Source organism: Tarenaya hassleriana, unplaced genomic scaffold (assembly GCF_000463585.1).
Source record: "Tarenaya hassleriana unplaced genomic scaffold, ASM46358v1 Cleome12, whole genome shotgun sequence".
NCBI lineage: Eukaryota > Viridiplantae > Streptophyta > Magnoliopsida > Brassicales > Cleomaceae > Tarenaya > Tarenaya hassleriana.
Genome location: NW_010962392.1, coordinates 1546288 through 1569764, shown reverse-complemented (window position 1 = coordinate 1569764; position 23477 = coordinate 1546288). Strand labels below are relative to the sequence as shown.

Sequence of the window (23477 nt, the reverse complement as noted above, 5' to 3'; positions counted from 1 at the left end):
TTCCCAGTAAACTTTGGTTTTGCTTTGAAACTGTTAACTATATATAACACTCTCTGCACTTCGCTTTCATCTGTCTTGTATTTTCAGCAACGGATTGAAGGAGGTGCACAATTTAATTGCGGTGGACTTTCGATATTAAAAAAAAAAATTGTAAGCAGAAAACGCCATAAATGATCCTTGTCTACCTGTCTTCTGAATTTCTGAACGCCCCCCGTCGTCTTTATTTTCCATCTTTCTGGTTGGACTTGGGAGGTCCACGTGAAATGTGCGTGTCCACGCATTGAATGAGCTTTTAATTGCTTTCATGGCGAACCGTAGCCATATTCACACCGCCATCAGTTTGGTCGTCGTAAATAAGACCCACCCACTTCCATTAATGGTGCATATACACACACACACACATGAACACGTGTAATAGAGTTATGAGGCATCCACAAGGACAAGAAGATGTTAATCTGGTAGCAATTTGGATTAGACGTATAGGGTTTGGTGAATATAAATTTAATGTCACATCAACAAATTTCTAACACGGCCTAGGCAAGGTATGCAATAGGACAGACTCCGAAATTTATGACACATTTTATTTTAAATAAGGGTTAATCCCATAAAAAATACCAAACTTGTTAAAATGTTTCATATATATATATTTTTTTATCAAATATTTTAATTTTTAAAATGATGACGTGACACTGACATAATAACTCAGTTAACGCCATCTTAGCAATCCATCGTGCCACATCAGCAGAATTTTTTGTCAAACAAGTCAAAGATTTTATATTGAAAAAATGATAAGTTTGTAATTTTTGTGAAAGTTTTTACCAAATTCAGAGTTTTTTGTGGAAGATGGCAAGTTCAGAGTTTTTTATGGAACATTTTAACAAGTTTGTGGTTTTTCGTGGGATTAACCCTTTTAAATAATTTAAAAACATTAGTAGTTATTAATAATTATGAGTAGTAACAGATTTTTTTAATCCTTAACAACTTTTCTTATTATTAAATAAATTAAAAGATCTATTTTTAAAAACTAAAATCAAAATCTATTATAGCCGTGGCAACAAAAAAGAACATTTATTAGAACTAATCATTACCATAATATATATTTAAAAAATAAAAAAATCAATTAATTTTTTTACTATTACAAATTGTGCTATAAAAACACAAGAAATGAGACATTTATCACCACAACAGTTTTGAGATATTCACTTACATATACAATTATTATTCATTTATTTTGTTTTTAGGAGAGAAAAGTCATGATATCAAAGTTATCATTTACTTAGTATATATTTAAGAGAAAAAATACGTAAAGGTACTATTTTAATTTTCTATTTTTTTATTTCAATTGTTATTTATTTGATGATTTTATTTATGTTATTAAATGCTAATAACATTAATATTTTATTTTCAGGTTTGATTGTTTGGAAGAACAATTTTTTTGAAAAAAATGTGCATGAAGATTTAGTTGGCAAGTTTCCTACAAATAAAGTTAGAAAGAATTTTGTTGTTTACATGAATATTTAATATTTTTATATTAACAGTCCATTTGTATATTTATTAAATTAAGTATATTTATACCATTTTTAAATGTTTTTGAAAATAATATAATATTTGATTTTTTAAAATATATAAATTAATAATTTTTATGTATCTAAAACTTATAAAAAAAATTGTGGGACGGCCTTGTGTATGAACATTGAATGCGTGAGCTTTAGGCGAAGAGGGTGTTTTTTTTTTTGCTGTATATATCTTGTAGATAAATCATGGCCATAAAATTTCATACCCACTAGCTGCTCATAGTCAAGTTCTCATTAACGCTCATGGAACTTGTAAAATGTGATTTGCATATGTTGTTGTATATCCGAGAGAATTCAAAATGGAATCAGGGCAGAATTTTATTGATTCACGAAGAACACATGTTTTTATACAAGTTTCTATCAAATCAAACCATACCAAACCGATTTAAACCGGTCTCATACTCTAACAGATCTTATATATGTGCTAGTATAGGGACAAAATTGTGTCATGTTCATAATCAAATGCTTGGCTTTACTATTTTTTTTTTTATAATTCTGAAATTTACTTAGTCTTTCATCCATTGCAGAGGAGCGGAAAGTCCGGGTGAATACCCTTAGATCTTCACGTTTAGATTTAAACTCAGATAAAAACATACTTTGCATATTATCTTACCGTTTTTGGGTTGACCCCTCAAAATGCTAGATTTAATGTTTCATTATTGATAATGGGACCGACCACATCAACAGATTGAAACTCGAAATTTTTGCATGATTCATATGTGGAGGAGGAGCTGCAACTTTTTACATGAGCCTCGTAGATGAGTCATGAGAAAAAACGGGATACCGTGATTAAATTTGGACAAGTTATTTTTCTTCAAATGGTTATGATCACTTCAAACAAGAAGGGATGTGGGTTATGTTTAGACAAGACGGAGTCAAATCCCCTTCTTGATGAAGCTGCGGATGTGCATGAATGATCGCGAGCTATATTTAGAAGCCCTCTCTCTTCTCATAGGACGAGGGAGGGTATATATATACACACACACTTGCAGGAAGCTGACATATGAATGAACATGGCGGAAACTAGAGGGAAGGTCATCACTTGCAAAGGTAAGGGGATTCACACATTCATACATATATACCCAAGTATGTTTATATGTGTGGATGACGGTGATGTATATACCATGAATTCTTGATATGGTGATGGATGGATGGATGGATATGTATGAAGCTGCTGTTGCATGGGGTCCAAAGGAGCCGCTCGTGATACAAGAAGTATGCGTCGATCCTCCTCAGAAAATGGAGGTTCGGATCAAGATCCTCTACTCCTCCATATGCCACACTGATCTCGGTGCTTGGACCGGCGAGGTACATTGTGTGTATATATATATATAGCCGTTCATACATCAAGCCATCTGGTTACACCCTATAGAGCTACACGAGTTTCTGTCTCGATTCATGTCACTTTCTCTTGATTAACGTTGACATTACACGTTCATAATTCAAAGAACGAAGCTCAGAGAGCGTTCCCACGGATTCTTGGCCACGAGGCTGTCGGGTATTTCGCCCCAGATCCCCTGCATATACCCAATTTGAATGCATATCAATATACGGAACATAGATTGAGCAAATGTACCATGTAGGATTGTGGAGAGCGTAGGGGAAGGGGTGGGAGACATAAAGGAAGGAGACTACGTGATACCCATCTTCAACGGGGAATGCGGAGAGTGTGTGGTCTGCAAGCAAAAGGAGGGCAATCTGTGCGAGAGGTACCAGGTCGATCCGATGAAGAGAGTGATGGTCAGCGACGGAAAGCCGAGGTTCTTCACCAAAGACAGCTCCGAGCCCATCTACCATTTCTTGAACACGTCCACGTTCACCGAATACACCGTCTTGGACTCGGCCTGCGTCGTCAAGATCGATCCCAATGCTCCTCTCAAGCACATGAGCCTCCTGAGTTGCGGCGTTTCCACCGGTCAGCGCCCTCTCTTTATCTATCTATTGATAATCGAACGAGTTTGAATGGAATTTTACAATGTGTGACGGTGGCGTCAGGAGTGGGAGCGGCATGGAACACGGCGAATGTGGAGGCAGGAGCAAGCACTGCAGTGTTTGGCTTGGGATCCGTTGGACTCGCTGTAATAACAATAATATTTTCACATTTTTGTTACCATCATAATATTGTATGTATGTATGTATGTATGTATGTATGTATGTATGTATGTATGTATGTATGTATGTATGTATGTATGTATGTATGTATGTTCATGATAAGTAACGTGGCGACAACATGGAAAATAGGTGGCCGAAGGAGCAAGAGCAAGAGGAGCTTCGAGGATCATTGGTGTTGACACGAACCCTTCTAAAATGGTTAAAGGTTCGCTTCTTAATATCTTTATTCATACATCGTTGTAATTCATTTGTAGAACGCATTTTTTTTTTTAAAGAATATAAAGGGAAAATATTATAGGTTCGCATTTTTTAAAGGTTCGCATTTTTTTTGGGTCAAATTAAAGTGAAAAGAATATAAAAACTAAATAAATATAAATTTGAAATAAAAAAAAATAAAAGGAATCTAATTTGTGGAGCAAAGTTGGTCCACGCGTAAGGCAACTTATTCAAGATAGGTCCAGCCAGCGGGCCCTAGCGTATTTATTTATTTTAGTTATTTACTTATGTCACACACACACATATGAAATGATATATGGAGTTTGAAATGATATATATATATATATATATATATAATTTATTTTACTTATTGAGCTGTGAATTATTCCCAAATGGTTGCATAAAAAATTAAAATATTTTACAGTAATATATGAATTGATAATGCCATAAAAACATTTCTATTTTCTTTATATATATATACACACAAAAAACCAACCATGTTTGTATTCACCTTGATGGATCATCGCAGGCGAGCAGATGGGAATCACAGAATTCATAAATCCAAAGGACCTGAGCAAGCCATTGCATCAGGTAGGTACATATATATGTATCCATTGTACGCATATGCACTATATATATATATATATTGTATTTGAATATAAAGATAAAGAAAATCTCCTAAAATAAGTCTCGAATTATTTCAAATTCAATATTATAAATGTATATAATTTTGTCAATATATGTAATGTAATATCGGGACAGAGGATATCAGAGATCACAGGAGGGGGCGTAGACTACAGCTTCGAATGCACGGGAAACGTCGATCTTCTTCGCGAGGCCTTTTTATCCACTCGAGCTGTAAGTATATTTTCACCTCACAAAGTGCAGTAATTAACACAAACCCTTAGAATTACAACGATTGGAGAAAAAAAAGGTAGGTAACTTGAACGGCAAGTAACTGAATGGGTGGAAACAGGGGTGGGGGAAGACGGTGCTGATAGGAGTATATCCGACGCCGAGAACGCTGCCTCTTCATCCAATGGAGCTTTTCGACGGCCGCACCATCACCGGCTCTGTCTTCGGCGGCTTCAAAGGCAAATCTCAGCTCCCACGTTTCGCCGCGCAGTGCATGCAGGGGGTCAGTACGTAGATCTCTCTCGTTCGTTATCAAACCCAAATCATTCTTACACCCGATCACTTTAACCCATTAACTAATTTCCGGATCTAAATGAAACACGCACGCATACACCGACAAATATGCTTATTTACCAAGAAAATATTTATATATATTTAATTTAGGGTTTAGGGTTTAGTGCAAGTATCCCATGATTTCCAGCGTTTGCCCGTGTAGTCTATGTTTAATCCGGTCCGCAGGTGGTGAAATTGGAGCCTTTCATAACAAACGAGCTCCCCTTCGAGAAGATAAACGATGCGTTTCAGCTGCTTCGCGATGGCAAAACTCTCCGATGCCTCCTTCAGATCTCCAAATACCTCAAGAAATGATCATTCTTAATTATCTTTTTATTTTGTTTTCCCTCTTTCCATATATAATATTTAACGTATTGTTCATTTGTTTTTCGGTTACGTATCCTCCGATAATGATATAACACTTGCATTTGGATTGACGTATATAATAATGAATTGCAACAAAATACTTTTTGTTACAAAAGGTTTTTTATATATATATATATATATATGTGTGTGTGTGTGTGTACATCTTTAACAAAAAAAAAAAGGTTTTACATATACGTACCGTAGCTCTATTTTTAATAGAATCCTTAAAACAGTAATACAAAATTTCAAACTAAATAAAAATTATAGTAATATCTAAATTCTAGTGTTATATTCTAAATTATCATATATATTTTTTTTATCATTGAATCTAAGTACTAAAAAAATAGAATTTGATACTAAATCACCTGGGAAGTGGGAACTCGAGGTTACAATTGGAACTCAGCAGCTTGAGATTCCGGTCCACATCGACATTCTCTTTCTTGCGGCGAAAGCAATCGAATAAATGCCCACGTTTTCTCCCAAAGGTTCAAGATTAGGACAGAGCATGATTCAATCATATACCCGAAATAATAATGATACAATAGTTGATGCATTCAAAAGGAGAAGTGGAAAGATTGATGGATACAACAAAACAAAGCAAACACAACATTTACATTCAGAAAGGATTCTAAATAAGCCTCTCCGCCCCCCTCTCTCTCCTTCCTCTGAATCCTACAATGACCCATTGGTTCACCACTTAATATATATATATATATCACAATAAATTTATTTCAAAAACGTGAAATTTTCATTCAAATTAAATAAACAAATACAATTTCCAGGTTGCGCCCCTCCAGTAGGCTTCCTTTCCCCTTTTATTATGGATCCCTCAACTCTTCGGACTGTGTGGGTTTGTCGGAAGCAGACATCAGCGCGTCGGTTTGGTTGGTTCATTCTTCTGTCTCCCAAAGAAAAAACCCAACTGAGAATAATAATAATATGTACGGCTCTTGCCTCCTCCCCCTGCTTTGATCAATACGCACAAGTCTCCGGCTTCGATGTACAAAAGAGATCTCCCTCTCTTTTCTTTAACGCCTCAGCGTTCGGGTTTTGCCCTCTCTTCTGCTTCTGTGTGTTCTTCGCCAGTGGCAGCTGCTTTTATCCGCTCTTGCAGCTGTACATTATGGTATATACGATCAGGACAACAGGGGACAGAGACTGTTCTATACGTTCTGCAACTAGGTTTACAGGAAGCGGCAAATATATACCACGCTTGGAAACGAAATCAGTGTAAGAGGCATGGAGCGTTTGAGGTGGGAACTTACTTGGGAGTATTTTGATTTTTCCGCGTCTAGCTCTTCCGTCAAATCGTTCAGCCTGTAATTTACCGTTATGAGCGAGACAACACGCGTTAGACAATAGACAGGCTATAGACCAGCTACTAAAAATGAATTACTTCGAAAGGAAGACAACCGACCTGGCCTGGAGCTCAGATATCTTCATAAGTAGTAACCTCTCCCTCTCAGAAACCATGGGTTCGACCTGTGATCCAAGGCAAGGAAAAGGTGAACCATATGATAAACCCAAGAATCTTTTTTCTAGACAGTACGAGATGTCTGGATGAAATCATATAATGCTTCGGATAAATCTACTTACAACACCATTGCTTTCTGAGCCTCGAGGCAAAGGTGGCAACTTTCCGTTTTGTGAACCTACAAGAATGTTGAGGGAGTTATGAGTTACCCATATACTCCAACATCATAACATGGTAATGAGTTGAAGTGCAGCTATTTATCTCACCGTCTGTTGCCTCGGCAGGCTGTAAGCTGTTCAGTAGATTCATGATAAGATCCTGAACATACAGAAAGTTCAATTAAGATAATTATTTTCTTGAAAAGTGGTCAAACAGATTAATCTCTAATGCTTTGATGCAATGGTCCATGACTCTTCTTCTTTCTTTTTCACCTGTTGAACCGAGGTATGCTGGAAAAGATTCTGAAGTTGAGGCATGAGGAATGAATGAAACACAGGAATATTATTTGACTCCTTGACGGATTGGCTCGTTAACTGTGGGACACAGAACAATATTAGGATTAACACACAATTTATGTTAAAAAAAATACTGATGAGCAAGAAGATGGCTCAGAAAGGTGGCAAACCGACCGATTTAGACTCAAGTATTCGGTCACCAACACTAGCAGATTTTCTCATAGGCATTATCTGAAAATTAAAAGCATGAATTATCAGGCAAAAGTCTAACAAGGAAAGTTATTAGTCTAGAGAGAAAAAATGGAGAGAGGCGAAAACAATCTGCAGAGGAACGACATGGGACTCTACTTAATGGTACATTTTTGTAGAAGATTGTCTGGTAAATTACCTTAAAAGAAAGAGAAAACAAGTGGCAGCAAATGATGTACCAACCTTTGCAGGATCTAAGTTTTCTGATGTTACTGAGAATCGTCCTTTGATTTGAACTAGACTATTCTTTGACTTCTCATCAAGGGAATCCCGGAATCCTGTTCAAGGCGGACAGCCACTCATGTCAATCGCAACAGAAGCAACACAAAAAAAACACACAAAATTAGCCCCATGAAGTTTGCCAGTGCCATTTTCTCACCTCCTGAAGATTTAATCGGAGCTGATAAACTGTTTGCTGAAGCACGGTTTGGAAGCATCAGAGGACCACTAAAGCTGGGTGCCCTCCGGACTGATGTTGTCGTCTGGCGTTCACTCTCGGGTCTAGCAGATGGTGAATTTCAAGTTGGAGAGTTTAAAAGATCTTAATAGAGGAGGAGCAGATCCGAAGTATAGGATGATATTATCTGAAAAATGTCAAAATAAATAACAGTAAATGACACAAACCTTTCATAGGCACGACCTTTCTCAGAAGCTGAATGGCTTAAGACAATCCCAGGGGTAAGTGGTCCACTCTGACTTTGGCATCTCACTGGTTTAGCCTTTGCCTCCGGTCCGTCAGGCTCTGAACTTGATGCCATTTGTTCTATGGAATTGTTCTTCGGTTCAGTTTTCTCTTCCCGTATGGGTTCTACTGCCACCTCAATATCTGAAGCCTTTTCCGTTCTATTCATATTCTTAGATAGTAATTGATGGCCGCAATCTTGCCCTCTGCCATTCACCTGTAACATTTTCCTAAACTGAGTTCAAACTACCAAGGACTTACATACCAGAAGGGTAAAAGTTAGAAAGAGGTGTTTATTTCTGAATTTTTATTTGCAGATTACTGGCCTTGTTATGAAATTGTTCCCGGAAAAGCTGTTCTTCTTCTGCTTTCCCCTCAGCTATATTGTCATCATCATCATCCAGCTATACGTAGACAAAGAACATAAGAACAAAGATTAGTTGATGAGAACCAATAGTGTCACAGTTAGGAAATACTTCAATCACGGACACCAATAAAGAATAACTTACTAGAGAAGCTTGAGCTTTCAAGTCCTCGACATCAAAATTCCAAGCACTGACTCCTCTCTGGTATTCACTCTGCCATGAAAAAGAATTTCTTATACGCATTTTGCAATGCTAAGCTTAAGTAAATAGTTCCGGACAAACGGTTGACATTTGTCACCTGTGATATAGCCTCCTGATCAGCAGAGGCCAATCTCTTCAAAGCCAGCTGTTGAGCATCCTTGTCCTGTCGTACAATTACGACTTCATCAACAATATTGAACAGGAAACAAGCTCGATCACAAAAAAAAAAAGGAAAGCAAGTAAGGCAGACCTGAAGAGCTTTTACGCGAATCCAAAGTGGGGGTAAATCAGCAAATAATCCTTTAAGAGAAAGCTCAGGAGGCTTCGCGTGTTTGAAACACGAGTGTTTCAACAATTTTTCAGCTGTTGGTCTTTTTGTTTGATCTTTCACCAGACACATTGCAACCATTTCTTTAAAGGACTGGTCACAACTGAAATTCCTCAAATTAGAACAGTAATAAAAAAAAAAAGTGAAATGAAAACACAAACACCAAGGAATTCAAAAAGTTACACCGAAAGAATCTACCTAGAAAGAACACGAGTACCTTAGAAAACTTCTTATCACGGTCATAATCAAGGCCAGGAGGTGCACTCTGAATAGTCATTAAGAGTACCTATTTCCAGAAAGAAGGAATCAGGTTTGATTCTAAAACATACATGCATAAGTCGTAAATGGAGATAATGAAGTACCTTCATGGGAGGATATTTTGAGAAGGGCGCATGCCCATGGGCCAACTCCAGTGCCGTTATACCAAATGACCAGATATCGGCCCTGCCAAGTAATAACAGATCAGTAAACCAACCAATAGGCTGATATTGCACTTATTTGCTCCACACACTTTATAAGGATATTCAATATGCATCACCGAGCAAATATGATCCATTCGAAATCGAAACAGTTCTCCAGAATACAGATCAAATAAAAACAGATGAATACCCAGTAGTTGAGTTTCAAAAGCTATCAACACACACATATCAAAGTAAACTACCTTCTATAGCATGCAATGAAACAAGTAGACGGATTATAAACTCACTTGGAATTGTATCCACTTCCTGGCTGCAAGACTTCTGGTGCCATCCTACAAACGAAAACATGTTTTCCATGTCAACCAATTGAATAGAAGAACATTAATGTAGAACACAGAAGGACAGAGCCGAAGCAAATTACAATAACTGACCAGCATGGAGTACCGACAAAAGTGTTTCTTGCCCGCTGTCTATCACCATTGTCAAACAGGCATGCAGAGACACCAAAATCAGCAAGCTTGACCTCTCCATTATCATCAAGAAGTATGTTTCCAGCCTAAAAGGAAAGATACACAAAATTCGAAGACCGTATGGACGGGTTAGACATATTGTTCTGCAAACCGAGAAAAAAAAAAATCTTACATTTAACAGACCTTAACATCCCGGTGGATATGCCCTTGCTTATGAAGATAATCAAGAGCTTTAAGAGTCTCCTTCAGAATAGAGCAAATCGCAAACTCTTCAAATCCGTCTGGATATGCTGCCTTCATAAGGTGCAAGCAAGAACCTTGTGCCATGAATGGCATGACAACCCAGAGATTACGCTCGACGACAAATGAACAAAACGACTTTATAACATTCGGATGGTCTATCAGGCTCAACGTCTGGGCCTCCCTCCTTATATCATCCTATAAATCAGAATAATTCATCAATTCAAAGGGAAACTTCCTCCAGCCACAAACATCAAGAAAGATTGCAGCAAACAAAACACTTTCAGGACACAATACATTGCATTGCAAAAAAAAAGGATAAGAAACGTGAAAAGACAGATCTGATCATTCTCTCCTTAGATTCAAATGACCGACTAAAAGCAACCCGGTCTCCAGATACGAAGAGGAAAAGAATCACTAGACAAATCGGATATGGGATGCTCAAAATACTTTTTGCTAAGTTGGAGAATCATATAGCTGATCTACTACTTAGTCAGCACAGATTCAGGTAAATAAATTGATTATCAAACAAATAAAAGATAGCTCTGCCACCAGACGATAATTTGCAGCAGACAGAAAGGAGAACGATGTAATTGTCAGGACCAGAAATGCAGCAACTGATTTGATGCTGCAAACCCATGTTCTCAAATCTTTTGCTCCACAAATCAGAAACCCAACACAAATCTACAAACCCAACAACCCCGCAGAATCAGATAAGCAAAATTTTCGACCAGCGACTTGGAACAAGCTCAGAACCCTCCAGATTGAACTAATTGAAAACCAAATCGAAATCGAAACCCGGATCCGAAACTCAAACGTCCAGAGAACGAACGGACGAACGAACCAGATTGCTGTTGCAGCGGTCGAGATCCAAGCATTTGACAGCGACGACTTCGTTAGTGGGGAGATAGATCGCTCGGTAGACGACAGCACTGGCGCCAAATCCGACTTCTTCCATGAGCTTGTAGTCCTTAGGGTTTGCGGAGTAAGCCCTGTGCTTACTACCGCCACGGCTCGACATCTTCCTGAGCCGCGAACCGAAAACCGCCCTGAATACCACCCACCAAATCAGGCACGGCAATCAATCCGCCCTCGCGGGAAACAATCTAATCGAGGACAAAAATCAAATCGATGAAAACAGAGGGAAACAAAAATCTGGAACAAAGAGAGAGACTTAGTACTTCAACTTCGGAAAAAGTCGAGACACCATTGAAACTGATTAAACTCTTTTGTTGTTTTCTTCAATACTTCTTTCTTTCTTTTAACTTAGAGCTGATATATTTCTGATCAGTTGACCGCAACGAAGAAGAGTGAGAGAGAGAGAGAGAGATGATGATGACGTGGCAGTCTGTAAGTGTCTAGGATCGTTACACGTGGATGCAGTGTTATGATGGACGGCTGGGACCCGGATTGGCCCCAGTTTTTTTTTGTCTGAGGAAAACTCGGTTACTTAAATTACCAAAGTGATTATTTATTGAGATTTTAAAAAAATTGATTGGTCTGCTTTACTTATTCAGATATATAATTGAAAAGGAAAAAAAGATTGTTTTTTGCTTTCATATATATCCTAATCAAATTCAATACCATACCTAAATTGAATAACAGATCTAAACCTTTTTAGATATTAGATATATGGAAATGAATTATATGTTCTTAAATATTTTATTTTATTTTTACATTTTTTATATTTTTTTAGTTCCATTTAGATATATAAAATATTACACAATTATATCTGAATTACTATTTATATATTTTAAAATTTAATGCAGCTGAAATAAATTAGTTTAGGATGTTTCTAAAAAGATTTTTAGAATAAAACTAAAATTATGACCTTTACCAAAAAAAAACTAAAATTACGAACAAATATTTCCCACTGTTTGGGAAGACGTAAAGGTGTTTTCTTCTGAAACCATACAAAGATTCAATACTTTCTGCATTATTTAGCAGTAGCTTCGTTACAAAAACCCTAAATTACACTTTGAACCCCATAGTTTCAAAAAGACTAAAAAGATACCCTAACATAATCTGATATAAATGGTTGACTTTTTTAAAACCGAAAAAACCAAATCCAAACAAATTTTTTTAATATTTTTATCAATAAAAATTAGAATTGAACTTATATCGAAATAATAACAAAATCTAATATAAAAATCGAATGATTTATAACTTTTTCAAAATCAAACCGATCCGAAATAAAAAAGCATTATATAAAAAAATATCATTCATTTGTTATTTTGTCTTCAAGACATGTCGTCTGTGATCATGTGATTAGAAATATAACCTTAACCATACTGGTCATAACATTAAAGTTATAATATTTTTATCAAATAACATTAAAATTATGATATTTTTATCAATACATAATGAATGGATATGATCACCATAAATTTAATATTATGATCAATGTGATCAAGATTATATTTTTGGTCATATGGTATAAAGATATATCTTGAGGTTAAAACGGAGGATATTTTTGATAATGATCCAAATTTAAGACCTAACTTAATTTGACTAATTGGCAAGTTAAAAGAAGTGACAGGCTCAACACAAAATATTTAGATACAAAACAAGATTTTAAAATTTTCGGATCTCAATTTTCATAAACGATACATAACATAAAAAACCATAACTTGCTTTCCGTTTCCATCTTCCGGCAAGATGACTAGCGTCGCCGCAGTAAACTCCAGTCGTCAAGGGTCAAGCAGCTGCGTTAGCGTCCACAGCCATCGGATCTGGCCCAGCAAAGGGGCTTCTCGTTTCGATACCACTGTTGTCTATCTCCATGGCCGAAGCCCTAGGCGGCGACGGCGGCTGCACCTCCACGTCCGGGTACGCGGCCTTGAACCGTGCTCGGAGACCCTCGTTCAGGAGCCGTACACCATTGAGCTGGTTCCCAAGCGACAGCCATCTTAACAAGACAGAGGTGAAGATGAAATATTCACGAATCAGGACTGAAACGTGTTAATGTATCTAAACATCTCAACCACGGTGATACCGCGGGATAATCGATGAAAAGAAAACATACCCGGCTTGAGTATTGTGCATTCGGGCAAAAAGCTCGAGTTTTCTCGCTCTCGGCATTATCCTCTCCAACATAGCATACATCTGCAACAATGGCAATTCTCGAGTTCATAACCAACAATTACATTCTATATAACAATCATCTGGTATGTGTTCTCATGACAAAAAAAAACCTCGTCTGGCTTCCGACTTGTCTCTCTGACTTCAGCGACAATCACATCTGTGTCGATGTTTCGGTTCGCTTCCGGGCTTCCTTTGATTCCGACCAGACAATGCTCTTTGCTATGATTGAGCCAGTGACCTGTCCGCCCTGTTCTTATAATCCGTTGAAGCTGGTTTGTCTTCACCCATATGATCTCTTCCACTCTCTTGTATCCCCAAAGCTCCAAACTTTACCAAAATAAATGACCATTTAAAACACAAAAACCGAAACTTTTTTTCAATTTCATTAGATTTTCTTTACAAACCATTCGCGGCCAAGCTCCATTGCACGTCCGGTGACCCAGAGAAAGATCAAACCATCGGTCTGCAAAGACGGCACGTTGAGAGTGCGCATCTCATCATCAGCCATTGTTCCATAGGGAAGTTCCATGTGAATGTCCCATGGTGGATCTGCCATTATAACACCGAATGTCCCCAAAATGTCCATTCTAAACGACCGGATGTCACAGTTTATCCATTGCGCCTCTCCCAGTTCCACTTCTGAGCAGTAATCTGCCCGTTGTGGCTTCAATGGCTTGTCCAGGCCCACCATCCCGGTGTCAGCTGATTGGTCGAGCTCGTAATGCACATATTTGCAGGTCTAACAAAACAAAAAAACAGTAACTTTCTCTCAGCCATTGTTCTCAACAAGAAATCCACAAGAGAGAGAGAGGGAGAAGAAGATATTGTTATAGAACATACCTTCATGTGACGGCATGTATCAAGAAAGGAACAATCGCCTAAACTGATATCGGTATGTGGAGCAATTAATCGACGGAAATGCCGCTGAAAGTATATAACAGGCATAATATAACGTAAGTAACATTCACCCGTGCATCAAGATGACTCCAAAGCCAGTGACTGAAACTGAAGAAAGGTTTTTTCACAAACCTTATTGCAGGCTATGAGGGAAGTGGACTGAAGACGGCAATCCTCTTTTGTTAAATATCTACAATAATACTTAACTTGTGATCCTCCTTTGCTTTTAAACTGCAAGATATTACAAGACTAGACAGATTACAAACAGGAACTAGTTTTGCTGTTGAAGCTAGAAACCATAGGTGTAGTAAAGATCAACAAATTAAAAAGAAAATAGAAATTCCAATTCAACAAAGGTAATAGTGCACAAGTTTCTCGGACACAGCTCTTTGCTATCGAGATATCTAAATGCATTGAAGGTGGAAACTGTAATTGTAGTGAAGATGAACACCAGAAAGGCCAGAAAGCAATAGTGGAAACACATAAAGGTAATAGATTTCCAAAAGATAAATAAATTGGCTTTAACCCATAAAATCTTGGTAAAAGAGCTGCTACTTAGCATGGTTTAAAACCTATAAAAATCATCCATAAATGTTTCAAGAAACATACCCACCATGGTTTCCACAGACACAAACTGTCCCTATCACGGGCAAAGCTTATCTATGGATGTTTCAGATTTTGGTTAAGGTCCCCTAATCCCACTTTCACAATCAGATAAAAAAACGCCCTACAAAAGTAGCAACATTTATCTAAATCTGTTATTACCATGGTTCCATCGGTTATATTGTATCTAAATTTGAAGTGCTAAAGCCTCTAAAGTGCAATCACAGAATAACGGACAGCAACCTCAGAAGTCAGACCTGCGAATGGAACTACTCAGTTCGGTTCATTGTCAGCATTGATTAGATTACCTTAGCTGCGGCCGCGGCTTCCTTGGCAGTGGGGCGGTGGATGAGATCCAGCAACTCTTCGCCGGTCCTCGATTGTTGCTTCTCCTTGAAAGATTTCTTGCTTAGAAGAGCCTCAACGTCCTTCATATCCTCCTCTTCACTCCTCAGCTTCTGACCAGTCGCCGGCGGCGGAAATTGCGGTGGTCTCCCGGCGGCCAGGCCCATCATCCCCATTGGATGATGCATCCCCATCATCCCCATCCCTCTTGGTCCTCCCATCATCGGCCTGAAACCCATATTTGGGTCACCGGGTCCGGGTCCCCACATATCGGGTCTCGGGAAATGACCCGACCCGGCAATCCCAAACCCGCCTCCGACTGTCGGATTATCATCCCGGTTCGGAGTTTCGAGAACCCGGCTCGATTCGTTGTTGCCCTGCGAGCTCTCTGGTAGCTCTTTGAGCAGCCTGGTTCGATCAATGGCCAAGACCATGATCCGGGACTTCCCACTCACCTCGAACTCCTCTAACTCAACCGAGCCGTTTTCCTCCGCCATCGACCGGAGCGCCATCTCGACGGCGAGAATTGGCCCGGTCTCACCTCCCAGGTCCCGCAGCGCCGCCTTCTCCGCCGCGGTCGCGTTCGGATCATTCTCCAGCTTCCTTAGCACCGTCGACGAATCCGTCGGCGAGAAGGGTACTCGCTGCAGCAAACACTCCGCAACCATCGCTCTCACCAGCGCCGTGGGGCTTCCATTCGACCCGTCGGCTTCGGCGATGGAACCCGGAGCTCTCCGACCCGAATCGTCGAGGACGGATTTCGGGTCATGAGATTGTCGGACTCCGGATTTGGGCAAAGAAGGGTGGTGCTTCTCATCCTTCGGGTCCGGCAGAGAAGGCGTGGGGACGAAGGGCCGGTTCGTTAAGGAGGAGATGAGTCGGAGGGAGAGATCGAGCGACGGTACCAAGTCCGGAACGATAGATCGGAGCGACGAGAGGAGATCCAAGTGGGCGTCATGTTGGGTCCGAATCCGGGTCTCGAGTCGGGTTCTCATGTCTTTGACGGCAGATACGGTCGCGTCATCGCTTCTCTCCGATTCCGTTTCCATGGTTGCCTCAATCTTACAGATTCAGAGGAACAAAGCATCCGTCTCCGCCGCAGCCACAGGTTCGTACTAAGGGTTTAAGAGAATGTAAGACGCCGTCGTTTCAGCCTAAGGAGTCAAACTTTTGGTCAACCTTTGATGGATGATGATGATGATGATGATGATGATGATGATGATAAATTTCCAAAACTTCATAGCAATAAATCTAAACCGAGTGTACACTTCTATTTTGTCCAAATCCAACCAAGATTTTATGCGTTTGCGTACAAACTCATTGAAATGGTAGGCTGACATTTCTTCATCTTTAGACAAGTTGATCGATTTGAATTTGCATCACTTTTAGAAAATATCAGTACTTAATAACTCATCTTTACTTTGAATCTAGAATCGGATCTTTGTCCACTCATCTTAAAATCTCAAAATCTTGAATAAAAATGTCTGTTCAACCCTAAAACACATCAATTCTATCTAATTCTTTGGAAACCTCACAAAACATCTAAAATGTATAGACAACAAAAACCGATTTATCGCTCCAAAACTATTCTACTTGTTGAGGAAGTCAGAGAGATAGGGAAAGAAATTCTACATGGCTAATGAGTTAGGAGGCACGTCATTTTTTCGTTAGGGTTAGATCTCTAATTTTAACAATGTTTAACCTTTAAGGGTTTAATTATCAAAAATTTAAAAGTATATAAATTTGTTGTTTCAAATGATAAATATAATATTTAATAGGATAAAAGACATAGTTTAAATTGAAATGAGAGAACAGTATATATTTTTTTGGAATATTTTTTAAAATAATAAAAAGGCTTGATTTTTTGAATAAGTATTTTTATAAAAACTCAAATTGCATCCAAGATAGATCCAATATACGACGATTTATTATAACTCTTCCAATATATATATATATATACAAACACTAACTTCCTCGTGGTTGTATCAGGGCTTTCGAGTTTCCGATTATACCCTTTTCCCCTCAGGTTTTTACCATCTTGCCCTATTTCATATGCGGTAAAGTTACGCTACTAAATACGTCAATTCTTATGATGGAACAAGAATCAGTGAAAAGACCAACCCAAAGTCCCTCGTATACCAAACTTGGAATTAAAAAAAAAAAAAAAAAACCAACTTAAATGAACACCATTGACTAGCAAGTGTAGAACCAAATACAAATAGACCCCAAAAAAACACACACACACACATCGACAGCGACAAACAGATCCAGTAACCACTAAAACTGCACAATTCCAAACGTGCTAAACGGCTTGAAAAGACACAAAAAAACACACAACGGAATCAAGGAAAGACAGAACACAAGATTTTGCAAAAACATCGTCAGCAGCAGCAGACACCGTCTTCGTCTTCACCTTCATCATCTTCGAGCTTGTAGCAACTGAAATGATCGACCCTGAACTTCCACTCACCATTCACCGGATCGTACGACACAAACTCAGCTCCCTGCTCCTCGGCTTTCCGCTTCAACATCTCCTTGTACTTCTCCACCTTCGTCCCTTCCGTGAACTGTTTCCCCGTCTTCTTGTCCACACACTTTATGTTCAGTAAAGTTACCTCGGCTGGTTTGTTCAGACCCTGCCCCACCGGCGGTTTCTTGCTCTCGTCCATGTAAACAATCACTTCCCGATTGTTGAACTGAACCAGCGACTCCAGATCGAGCCTCCTCACGTCTGTCTCTCCCAGAAACTTGATGCTTCCGTATCCGTGCCTCCCCACCACGAAATCCTTCACACGCTTGCAGTATCCTGGCTCTGCCCTTTCCTTTGCAGCCAGCTCTTGGATACGAGGTTCTGTGTAATAATCTGACCGCCTCAGTTTTGGCATCAGCGCCTCGATATCTGCCCCGTGCTCATAAACTATAGCTGCCTCCCCGGCCCTGTGTCCACTTAGGGTTTTGTATGCACCGCCGGACGCAGAGGCATGATCCGCATGTGTGCCATTCAGCTTCTGATTTGGTTTCACTGGATGAGCCCTTTCTCCAGCATTGCCATTTTCCCCAACATTATCTGCGTAATATTATCTTAGTGAGGGCATGATCTCATACAGCACAAGTAACAATTACAACTTATAATATAAATATTCATATACTTACTCTCATGATTCCCCGCATCTGTAACTCCTTCAGAACTCTTACCTAAAGTTTATGTAATGTAAAAAGGGTCGGAATAGATCGATACAGGAACAGCAACCGGGGAATTCAAAACATACACTAAATTTATGGTAATGGGAAGTTGGAACTCTCTCACCATGCTCAGTGGATCGAAAAGTCCGAGATCAAAATCTGTAAGGATTGCAAAAAGCCTTACCATTCTCATGTGCTGGAGCAGGTCCATCCTTTGGAGGAGCGGATTTTTCTCTTGAAGACCATTTTTCAACTGGGCGTATAACTAGAGCTCTAGGGTTTTCCCTTGGAATGAAAAGTGCATCAGCCTTCGGTGTATTGGATGTCTCCTCGTCATCACTGAAAAATGGAACCTGCAAAGAGCATTTAAAAGGTGAGACAGGAAGAAAAGCATCTCAGTAATGACAGTCACGATTGTAAGTAATATTCAATCTGAGAGAAAATTCGCAAGAACGAGGTATGCCTTTGGGCCATCATCACCAGGACGGTACTTCCTTGCGGGTAACCTAACCCTCCTTTGTAAAAGATGTCGAGAAGTCAGGAGAGATGATATTCTTACAGGAGCAGGTTTGTCAACCACCTGAGAAAAAAACAAATTAAACATGAGGGTTAGTACGAACTTTAAAATACAGAAACCATAAGAATCAATATCAAGTGGTGTTTGGGGGGGACTTTCCCCATATCTTATACATAGAAAAAAGTAAAACTAAAATATTGATACAGAATGAATGCCATGAATTACAAAATGATGAAACGGGCCTCATGCAGATTCTACAAGTACAGTAAATCAAACCTGAGGAAACTAGACAAATCTTTCCAACAAAACAGTAGCCACCAGGAAGCAGTCAGAAAACCAAACGGTAGAACACATTAAAGTAACATCATCACCAAAACACATCAAAATAAACACTGTAAGCGCAAAATGCCCTGCAGAAGTTGCTTCAAGATCAAATGCCTAGCAGTATTATTTATAAGAGATGACTTCAAAAGTTTATGAGGGTTATGTGATTTTCTGTCGGGAAATTTTTCTTTACAATATGTAGGTAAAGAGCATGTAATTGTTCTTCTCTAAAATGAGAGGAAGAGGAGATAGTGTTGAAGGTCAGAATAAGCTCACAGGCATGTTGGAGATTCCATATTGAATTGTAGGAGCAGTTCCACCTTGAGCTATTGATATCTGCGGCATAGCAGGAAGTGTTCCGAAAGGATTTGTGACAGGGACTGGTTGCAAAACAACAGAGCTCAGTGAGGCAGACCTGTTGAACCAAAAGAAAGAAAATAAAAAAATAATAATAATGAGGCTCTACCCTTAGCACCTTTCATAATAAAAACCTTACTGTCTACCAATACGTACAATTTCATTTGTTTGTGCGTTAACCCACGCACAACTCTATACACGTACATATCCATCTCAGAGAGAGAGAGTGTGTGTGTGTGACAACTTTATAATCACATGTGCATTGTACACATACAAGTCGAGTAGACAAACAACACAGAGACAGAAAGAGAATTATAAACAATGAGTCAGAGAGACTGTACGGTTGCCCAAAGTTGGCTTGCCCAAAAATGCCTGATCCACCACCAACTCCAGCTGCATTTGCTTTAGAACATACACATCCAAGAATAAGTATCTAGTTGCTAAAGATGATCAGAAACATAATTAAAGTGTCTCGAATGACCAAAGTACCAGGCTGGGTTTGACCAAAGTTGCCGAAAGGAAAAACACTAGATGTCTGAACTGGCTGAGCAGGTTGAAACGGCGTCACAGCAGAAGGCTACAAAAACATAAAGCAAAAGATTAGAACTCTGGAACCCAGGGTAGAGAACCCTTGTATGCATGCCTACGGATGCAAAATAGGAGGAAAGGAGATTATATATGTCAATATAGAGAAACAAAGGAGAAAACTACGAAGACAACATGCCACTTGCAATGAAATGGAAAAGAAGAAAAAATCAGATGTATAGTAATGAGATAGAAAATTACTGCTGCTCCAAAGGGAGAGCTGGTAGATGTAGTTAAGGATGAAGAGCTTGTAAACAAGCTACCAAACCCAGTAGAAGGTGTGCTGAAAAGGCTAGTTTGGCCAAATGCGGGAGCACTACTCTGTCCAAACGTCCCAAAAGCAGAACCAGTCTGTCCAAAAGCAGATCCAGTCTGTCCACCCGAAGGAGTTGAGCTGAACAGAGAAGGCGCTTGACTGGAAGCAAAACTTAGGCTACTACCAAATGCTGGAGTCGTCCCCTGAGCAGGAGCTGAACCAAAAATTGATGGAGAAGAACCAAATCCAGGTGTGCTCGATGAACCAAATAACGGCGACGACGTACTTGCTCCAAAAGCAGAGGATGCTCCAAATAGGGATGTGGTAGTAGAAGAGGTTGATCCAAACAGGTTGGATGATGATGTTGCAGCAAAAGGAGAGGAACCAAAAGTTGAGGTAGTCATTCCAAAACCTGAACTGCCAAATGTTGGAGTTTTGGGGGCAAAAGGATTAGCAGATGTTGAGCTAGAAAAAGGGTTTGCCGGTGCCTGTCCAAACGCTGGTGAAGGAGCGAAAGGATTAGCCTGAGAAGTTGCCACACCAAATCCGGTACCTCCAGGAGACTGACCAGCAGGAGGTGGCCCACCTGAGTAATGAAATGAAGGTAAAGAAAAATAGTATTTTAATAAATAAAATATAAAGATCTAGCATCAAATCAAAGTAACAGATTGTAAGGGTCTTCTGCTGAATAACCTTTATCTCCTCGCTGGTAATCTTCCCACCTCAGCTCCTCATGGCTTTTCTCTCTATATACTGGCATGGCACAAATAGACTCTAGCTTTCCAGCAGGCTGAGTACCACTGCCAGTTTCAGCCTCAGTTGTAGGTGTATAGGGAGCAACCCTACTACCCCCTTGTTGACCCCCAAAAGCTGTTTGACCAAAACTGGAACCTCCAAATGTTGGTACTGAGGCCTGCGCACCTGCAAAAAAGATCATGTGTACAAATTAATACCTTTTTATTCAAATGACTGGAACAAGGATCAGCATGTACAAATTTTAAGAAAAAAATAAGCCTAACACAAGCTGTGCTTACCAAAAGGAGAACTTTGGGCTCCAAAAGGAGATGGTGTGGAACCGAATGGGCTGCTACCAAAGGCAGATGTGGATTGACCAAAAGCTGGGGAAGAACCGAAACTAAAGGATGGAGTACTTGATGCCCCAAAGGCAGGAGTACTGGACGCCCCGAAGGCAGGAGTGCTTGATGCCCCAAAGGCAGGAGTGCTCGAAGCACCAAAGGCAGGAGTACTTGATGCACCAAAGGCAGGAGTGCTTGAAGCCCCAAAAGCACTGCCACCAAATGCAGTTCCACCAAATGCAGGTGTGCTCGTGGCACCAAATGCAGGTGTGCTCGTGGCACCGAAGGCCGGAGTACTCGATGCACCGAAGGCCGGAGTGCTTGATGCCCCGAAGGCAGGTGTGCTCGTGGCGCCGAAAGCAGGAGTGCTCGTAGCGCCAAAGGCAGGTGTGCTTGATGCGCCAAAGGGTGTGGATGCACCAAATACACCGCTACCAAATGCAGGTTGTGATTGTGGAGTTGTGCTTCCAAAAGGACTTGACTGAGGCGCTGAAAAGCCAAAAGCAGGCTTCTGGCCGAAAACAGATGACCCTGAAAGAGGAAAAAAGAGCATTAATGCCGATCAAAAACTGCATGCGGTAACTAAGAAAAAGGAAAACCCAGAAAGACGAAAACACATGAGTGCATGAGAAACAGGAAATTAAACAACAAAGAAATCAAGAGTATATACTAATGAGGGGAAACAAAATAAAAAGAGAACTGGAAATTAATGGCCAGGTAAGTTCCAGATTAATAATTTTGAAAGCAGCAACAGTTTTGTTTTCTACACCACCAAACCATTTATTAAAAGCTTATTTTATTTAGTACTTCATCGGTTTATCCTTGAGTTAAGTAATGTCGAATGAGAATAATTTTGAACACAGCTAGCAACTCCGCTGTCTATCAGGTGCAAGTTTCAAGGAATAACTCTTGACTCGGCTATGCAATAAAATCTACATAAGGTACTCACCACCAAAAGGTGAGGATGAACTGCCAAATGCAGGAGTTGAGCTTCCAAATGCAGGGGATGAAGACGCTCCAAAAGTGGTGGTGGAGGAAAAGGGAGAAGAAGATTGAGGGGCACCAAACACACCGGTCGAAGTACCTCCAAACATGGAACCCCCTGTCTGTGCAGCAAAAGGAGTAGAGGTACCAAAGGGCTTTGGAGCAAAGGGATTACTACTTGCATTACTGGTCTGCCCAAACACCGGCTGAGACCCAAACGGGCTACTAGATGACTGCCCAAAAGCTGTTAAACAATATACATATGATCAGTTTGCCTTCCTAGTAGGGTATTGCGAGGAATATAAATAACCAGTGGATAAAATGAAACAGAAGCAGAGTAATAAGAACATGAAGAAACATGAAATTATGAAAACTTACGGTTCGTTGAACCAAACATCTTTTCTTATAGATTCAAACTCCTCGAAACAGCCAAAACAACCGGGCTTCTGCAGTGGTACAAGAGAAAGGAAAATCATTAGGAATGAGGAAGAGCAGAACCAAAAGTGGAGAAGAGACAAGCAATGCACATACAGGATAAGCATTCATAATCGAGCTCAAGTTTCAAATACATTAAAAGTTTCAGAAAGCAAGGCAAACAACACAACAACATCAATGCTTAAGATCACGAGCCGAAGGAAATTGACCAAAACACCTGATCTACATAAAGGCTTGCATCCAATTAGGCGTGGAAGACAAAATCGAGAAATACGATCATTTTGGAGCAAATAATAATCGTTTTTCACGCGGAGACATCAGAAAAGATTAAGAGAAAAAACGGTAAGACGTCCAGAAACATAAACTCAAACCTTCGAAGACTAGGACGCAACGAGGCCACACGGCTTCCTACCTGAAAACCACAGGAGAGAAAACAAAATACGTCAACGGATGAGATTAGGGTTTCCACTTCCAAGAATGGCGAGGGAAAGA

At 39.7% G+C, this 23477-nt stretch overlaps 4 protein-coding genes and 1 long non-coding RNA gene across 8 annotated transcripts in view; 1 reads left to right on the top strand and 4 right to left on the bottom strand.

Moving 5' to 3' along the window:
• The first annotated feature begins 2270 nt into the window (after positions 1–2270).
• Positions 2271–5527, top strand: LOC104806455 (alcohol dehydrogenase-like 3). 2 transcript variants are annotated; one of them, XM_010531367.2, is made up of 10 exons: positions 2271–2624; positions 2746–2882; positions 3023–3072; positions 3158–3489; positions 3570–3652; positions 3816–3891; positions 4432–4493; positions 4665–4760; positions 4879–5040; positions 5254–5370. In XM_010531367.2, the coding sequence occupies exons 1-10, from the start codon at positions 2582–2584 to the stop codon at positions 5281–5283; spliced, it is 1071 nt and encodes a 356-aa protein (XP_010529669.1). In that variant the 5' UTR covers positions 2271–2581; the 3' UTR covers positions 5284–5370. The 2 variants fall into 2 exon arrangements, with proteins under 2 accessions (XP_010529669.1, XP_010529668.1); XM_010531366.2 differs by having other exon boundaries at positions 2275–2624; positions 5277–5527.
• LOC104806454 lies at positions 2884–3309 on the bottom strand. The gene is made up of 2 exons (XR_770616.1): positions 3217–3309; positions 2884–3091 (listed from the first exon to the last, which is right to left on the bottom strand). It is a non-coding gene; the product is annotated as an uncharacterized LOC104806454 (long non-coding RNA).
• A 457-nt stretch (positions 5528–5984) lies between the features above and the next one.
• Positions 5985–11604, bottom strand: LOC104806453 (serine/threonine-protein kinase BLUS1-like). Its single transcript, XM_010531365.1, has 21 exons — positions 11521–11604; positions 11184–11388; positions 10283–10537; positions 10061–10185; positions 9917–9961; positions 9573–9654; positions 9428–9496; positions 9133–9303; positions 8980–9045; positions 8826–8894; positions 8643–8720; positions 8259–8533; positions 8014–8135; positions 7818–7912; positions 7560–7616; positions 7362–7463; positions 7197–7248; positions 7053–7108; positions 6874–6938; positions 6722–6773; positions 5985–6570 (listed from the first exon to the last, which is right to left on the bottom strand). Exons 1-21 carry the CDS (start codon positions 11547–11549, stop codon positions 6493–6495), a joined length of 2148 nt encoding a protein of 715 aa, XP_010529667.1. The 5' UTR covers positions 11550–11604; the 3' UTR covers positions 5985–6492.
• Positions 11605–12862: 1258 nt separating this feature from the next.
• LOC104806452 (N6-adenosine-methyltransferase MT-A70-like) lies at positions 12863–16401 on the bottom strand. Its single transcript, XM_010531363.2, has 7 exons — positions 15232–16401; positions 14453–14551; positions 14264–14347; positions 13828–14162; positions 13534–13750; positions 13365–13444; positions 12863–13247 (listed from the first exon to the last, which is right to left on the bottom strand). Exons 1-7 carry the CDS (start codon positions 16315–16317, stop codon positions 13037–13039), a joined length of 2112 nt encoding a protein of 703 aa, XP_010529665.1. The 5' UTR covers positions 16318–16401; the 3' UTR covers positions 12863–13036.
• A 1042-nt stretch (positions 16402–17443) lies between these two features.
• LOC104806451 (nuclear pore complex protein NUP98A) overlaps positions 17444–23477 on the bottom strand; it is a 6474-nt gene continuing 440 nt past the window's right edge. Inside the window, exons 2-14 of one of the 3 annotated variants that reach the window (XM_010531360.1) lie at positions 23357–23397; positions 22929–22996; positions 22516–22794; positions 21525–22097; positions 21184–21411; positions 20436–21076; positions 20139–20226; positions 19991–20051; positions 19569–19707; positions 18915–19031; positions 18636–18804; positions 18422–18463; positions 17444–18335 (exon numbers count right to left, since the gene is read on the bottom strand). In XM_010531360.1, coding sequence (XP_010529662.1) covers positions 17650–18335; positions 18422–18463; positions 18636–18804; positions 18915–19031; positions 19569–19707; positions 19991–20051; positions 20139–20226; positions 20436–21076; positions 21184–21411; positions 21525–22097; positions 22516–22794; positions 22929–22947 — 3042 coding nt within the window. In that variant the 5' untranslated portion in view covers positions 22948–22996; positions 23357–23397 and the 3' untranslated portion in view covers positions 17444–17649. The remainder of the gene's footprint in view (positions 18336–18421; positions 18464–18635; positions 18805–18914; positions 19032–19568; positions 19708–19990; positions 20052–20138; positions 20227–20435; positions 21077–21183; positions 21412–21524; positions 22098–22515; positions 22795–22928; positions 22997–23356; positions 23398–23477) is intronic. The other 2 variants (XM_010531361.1, XM_010531362.1) reach the window with 2 other exon arrangements.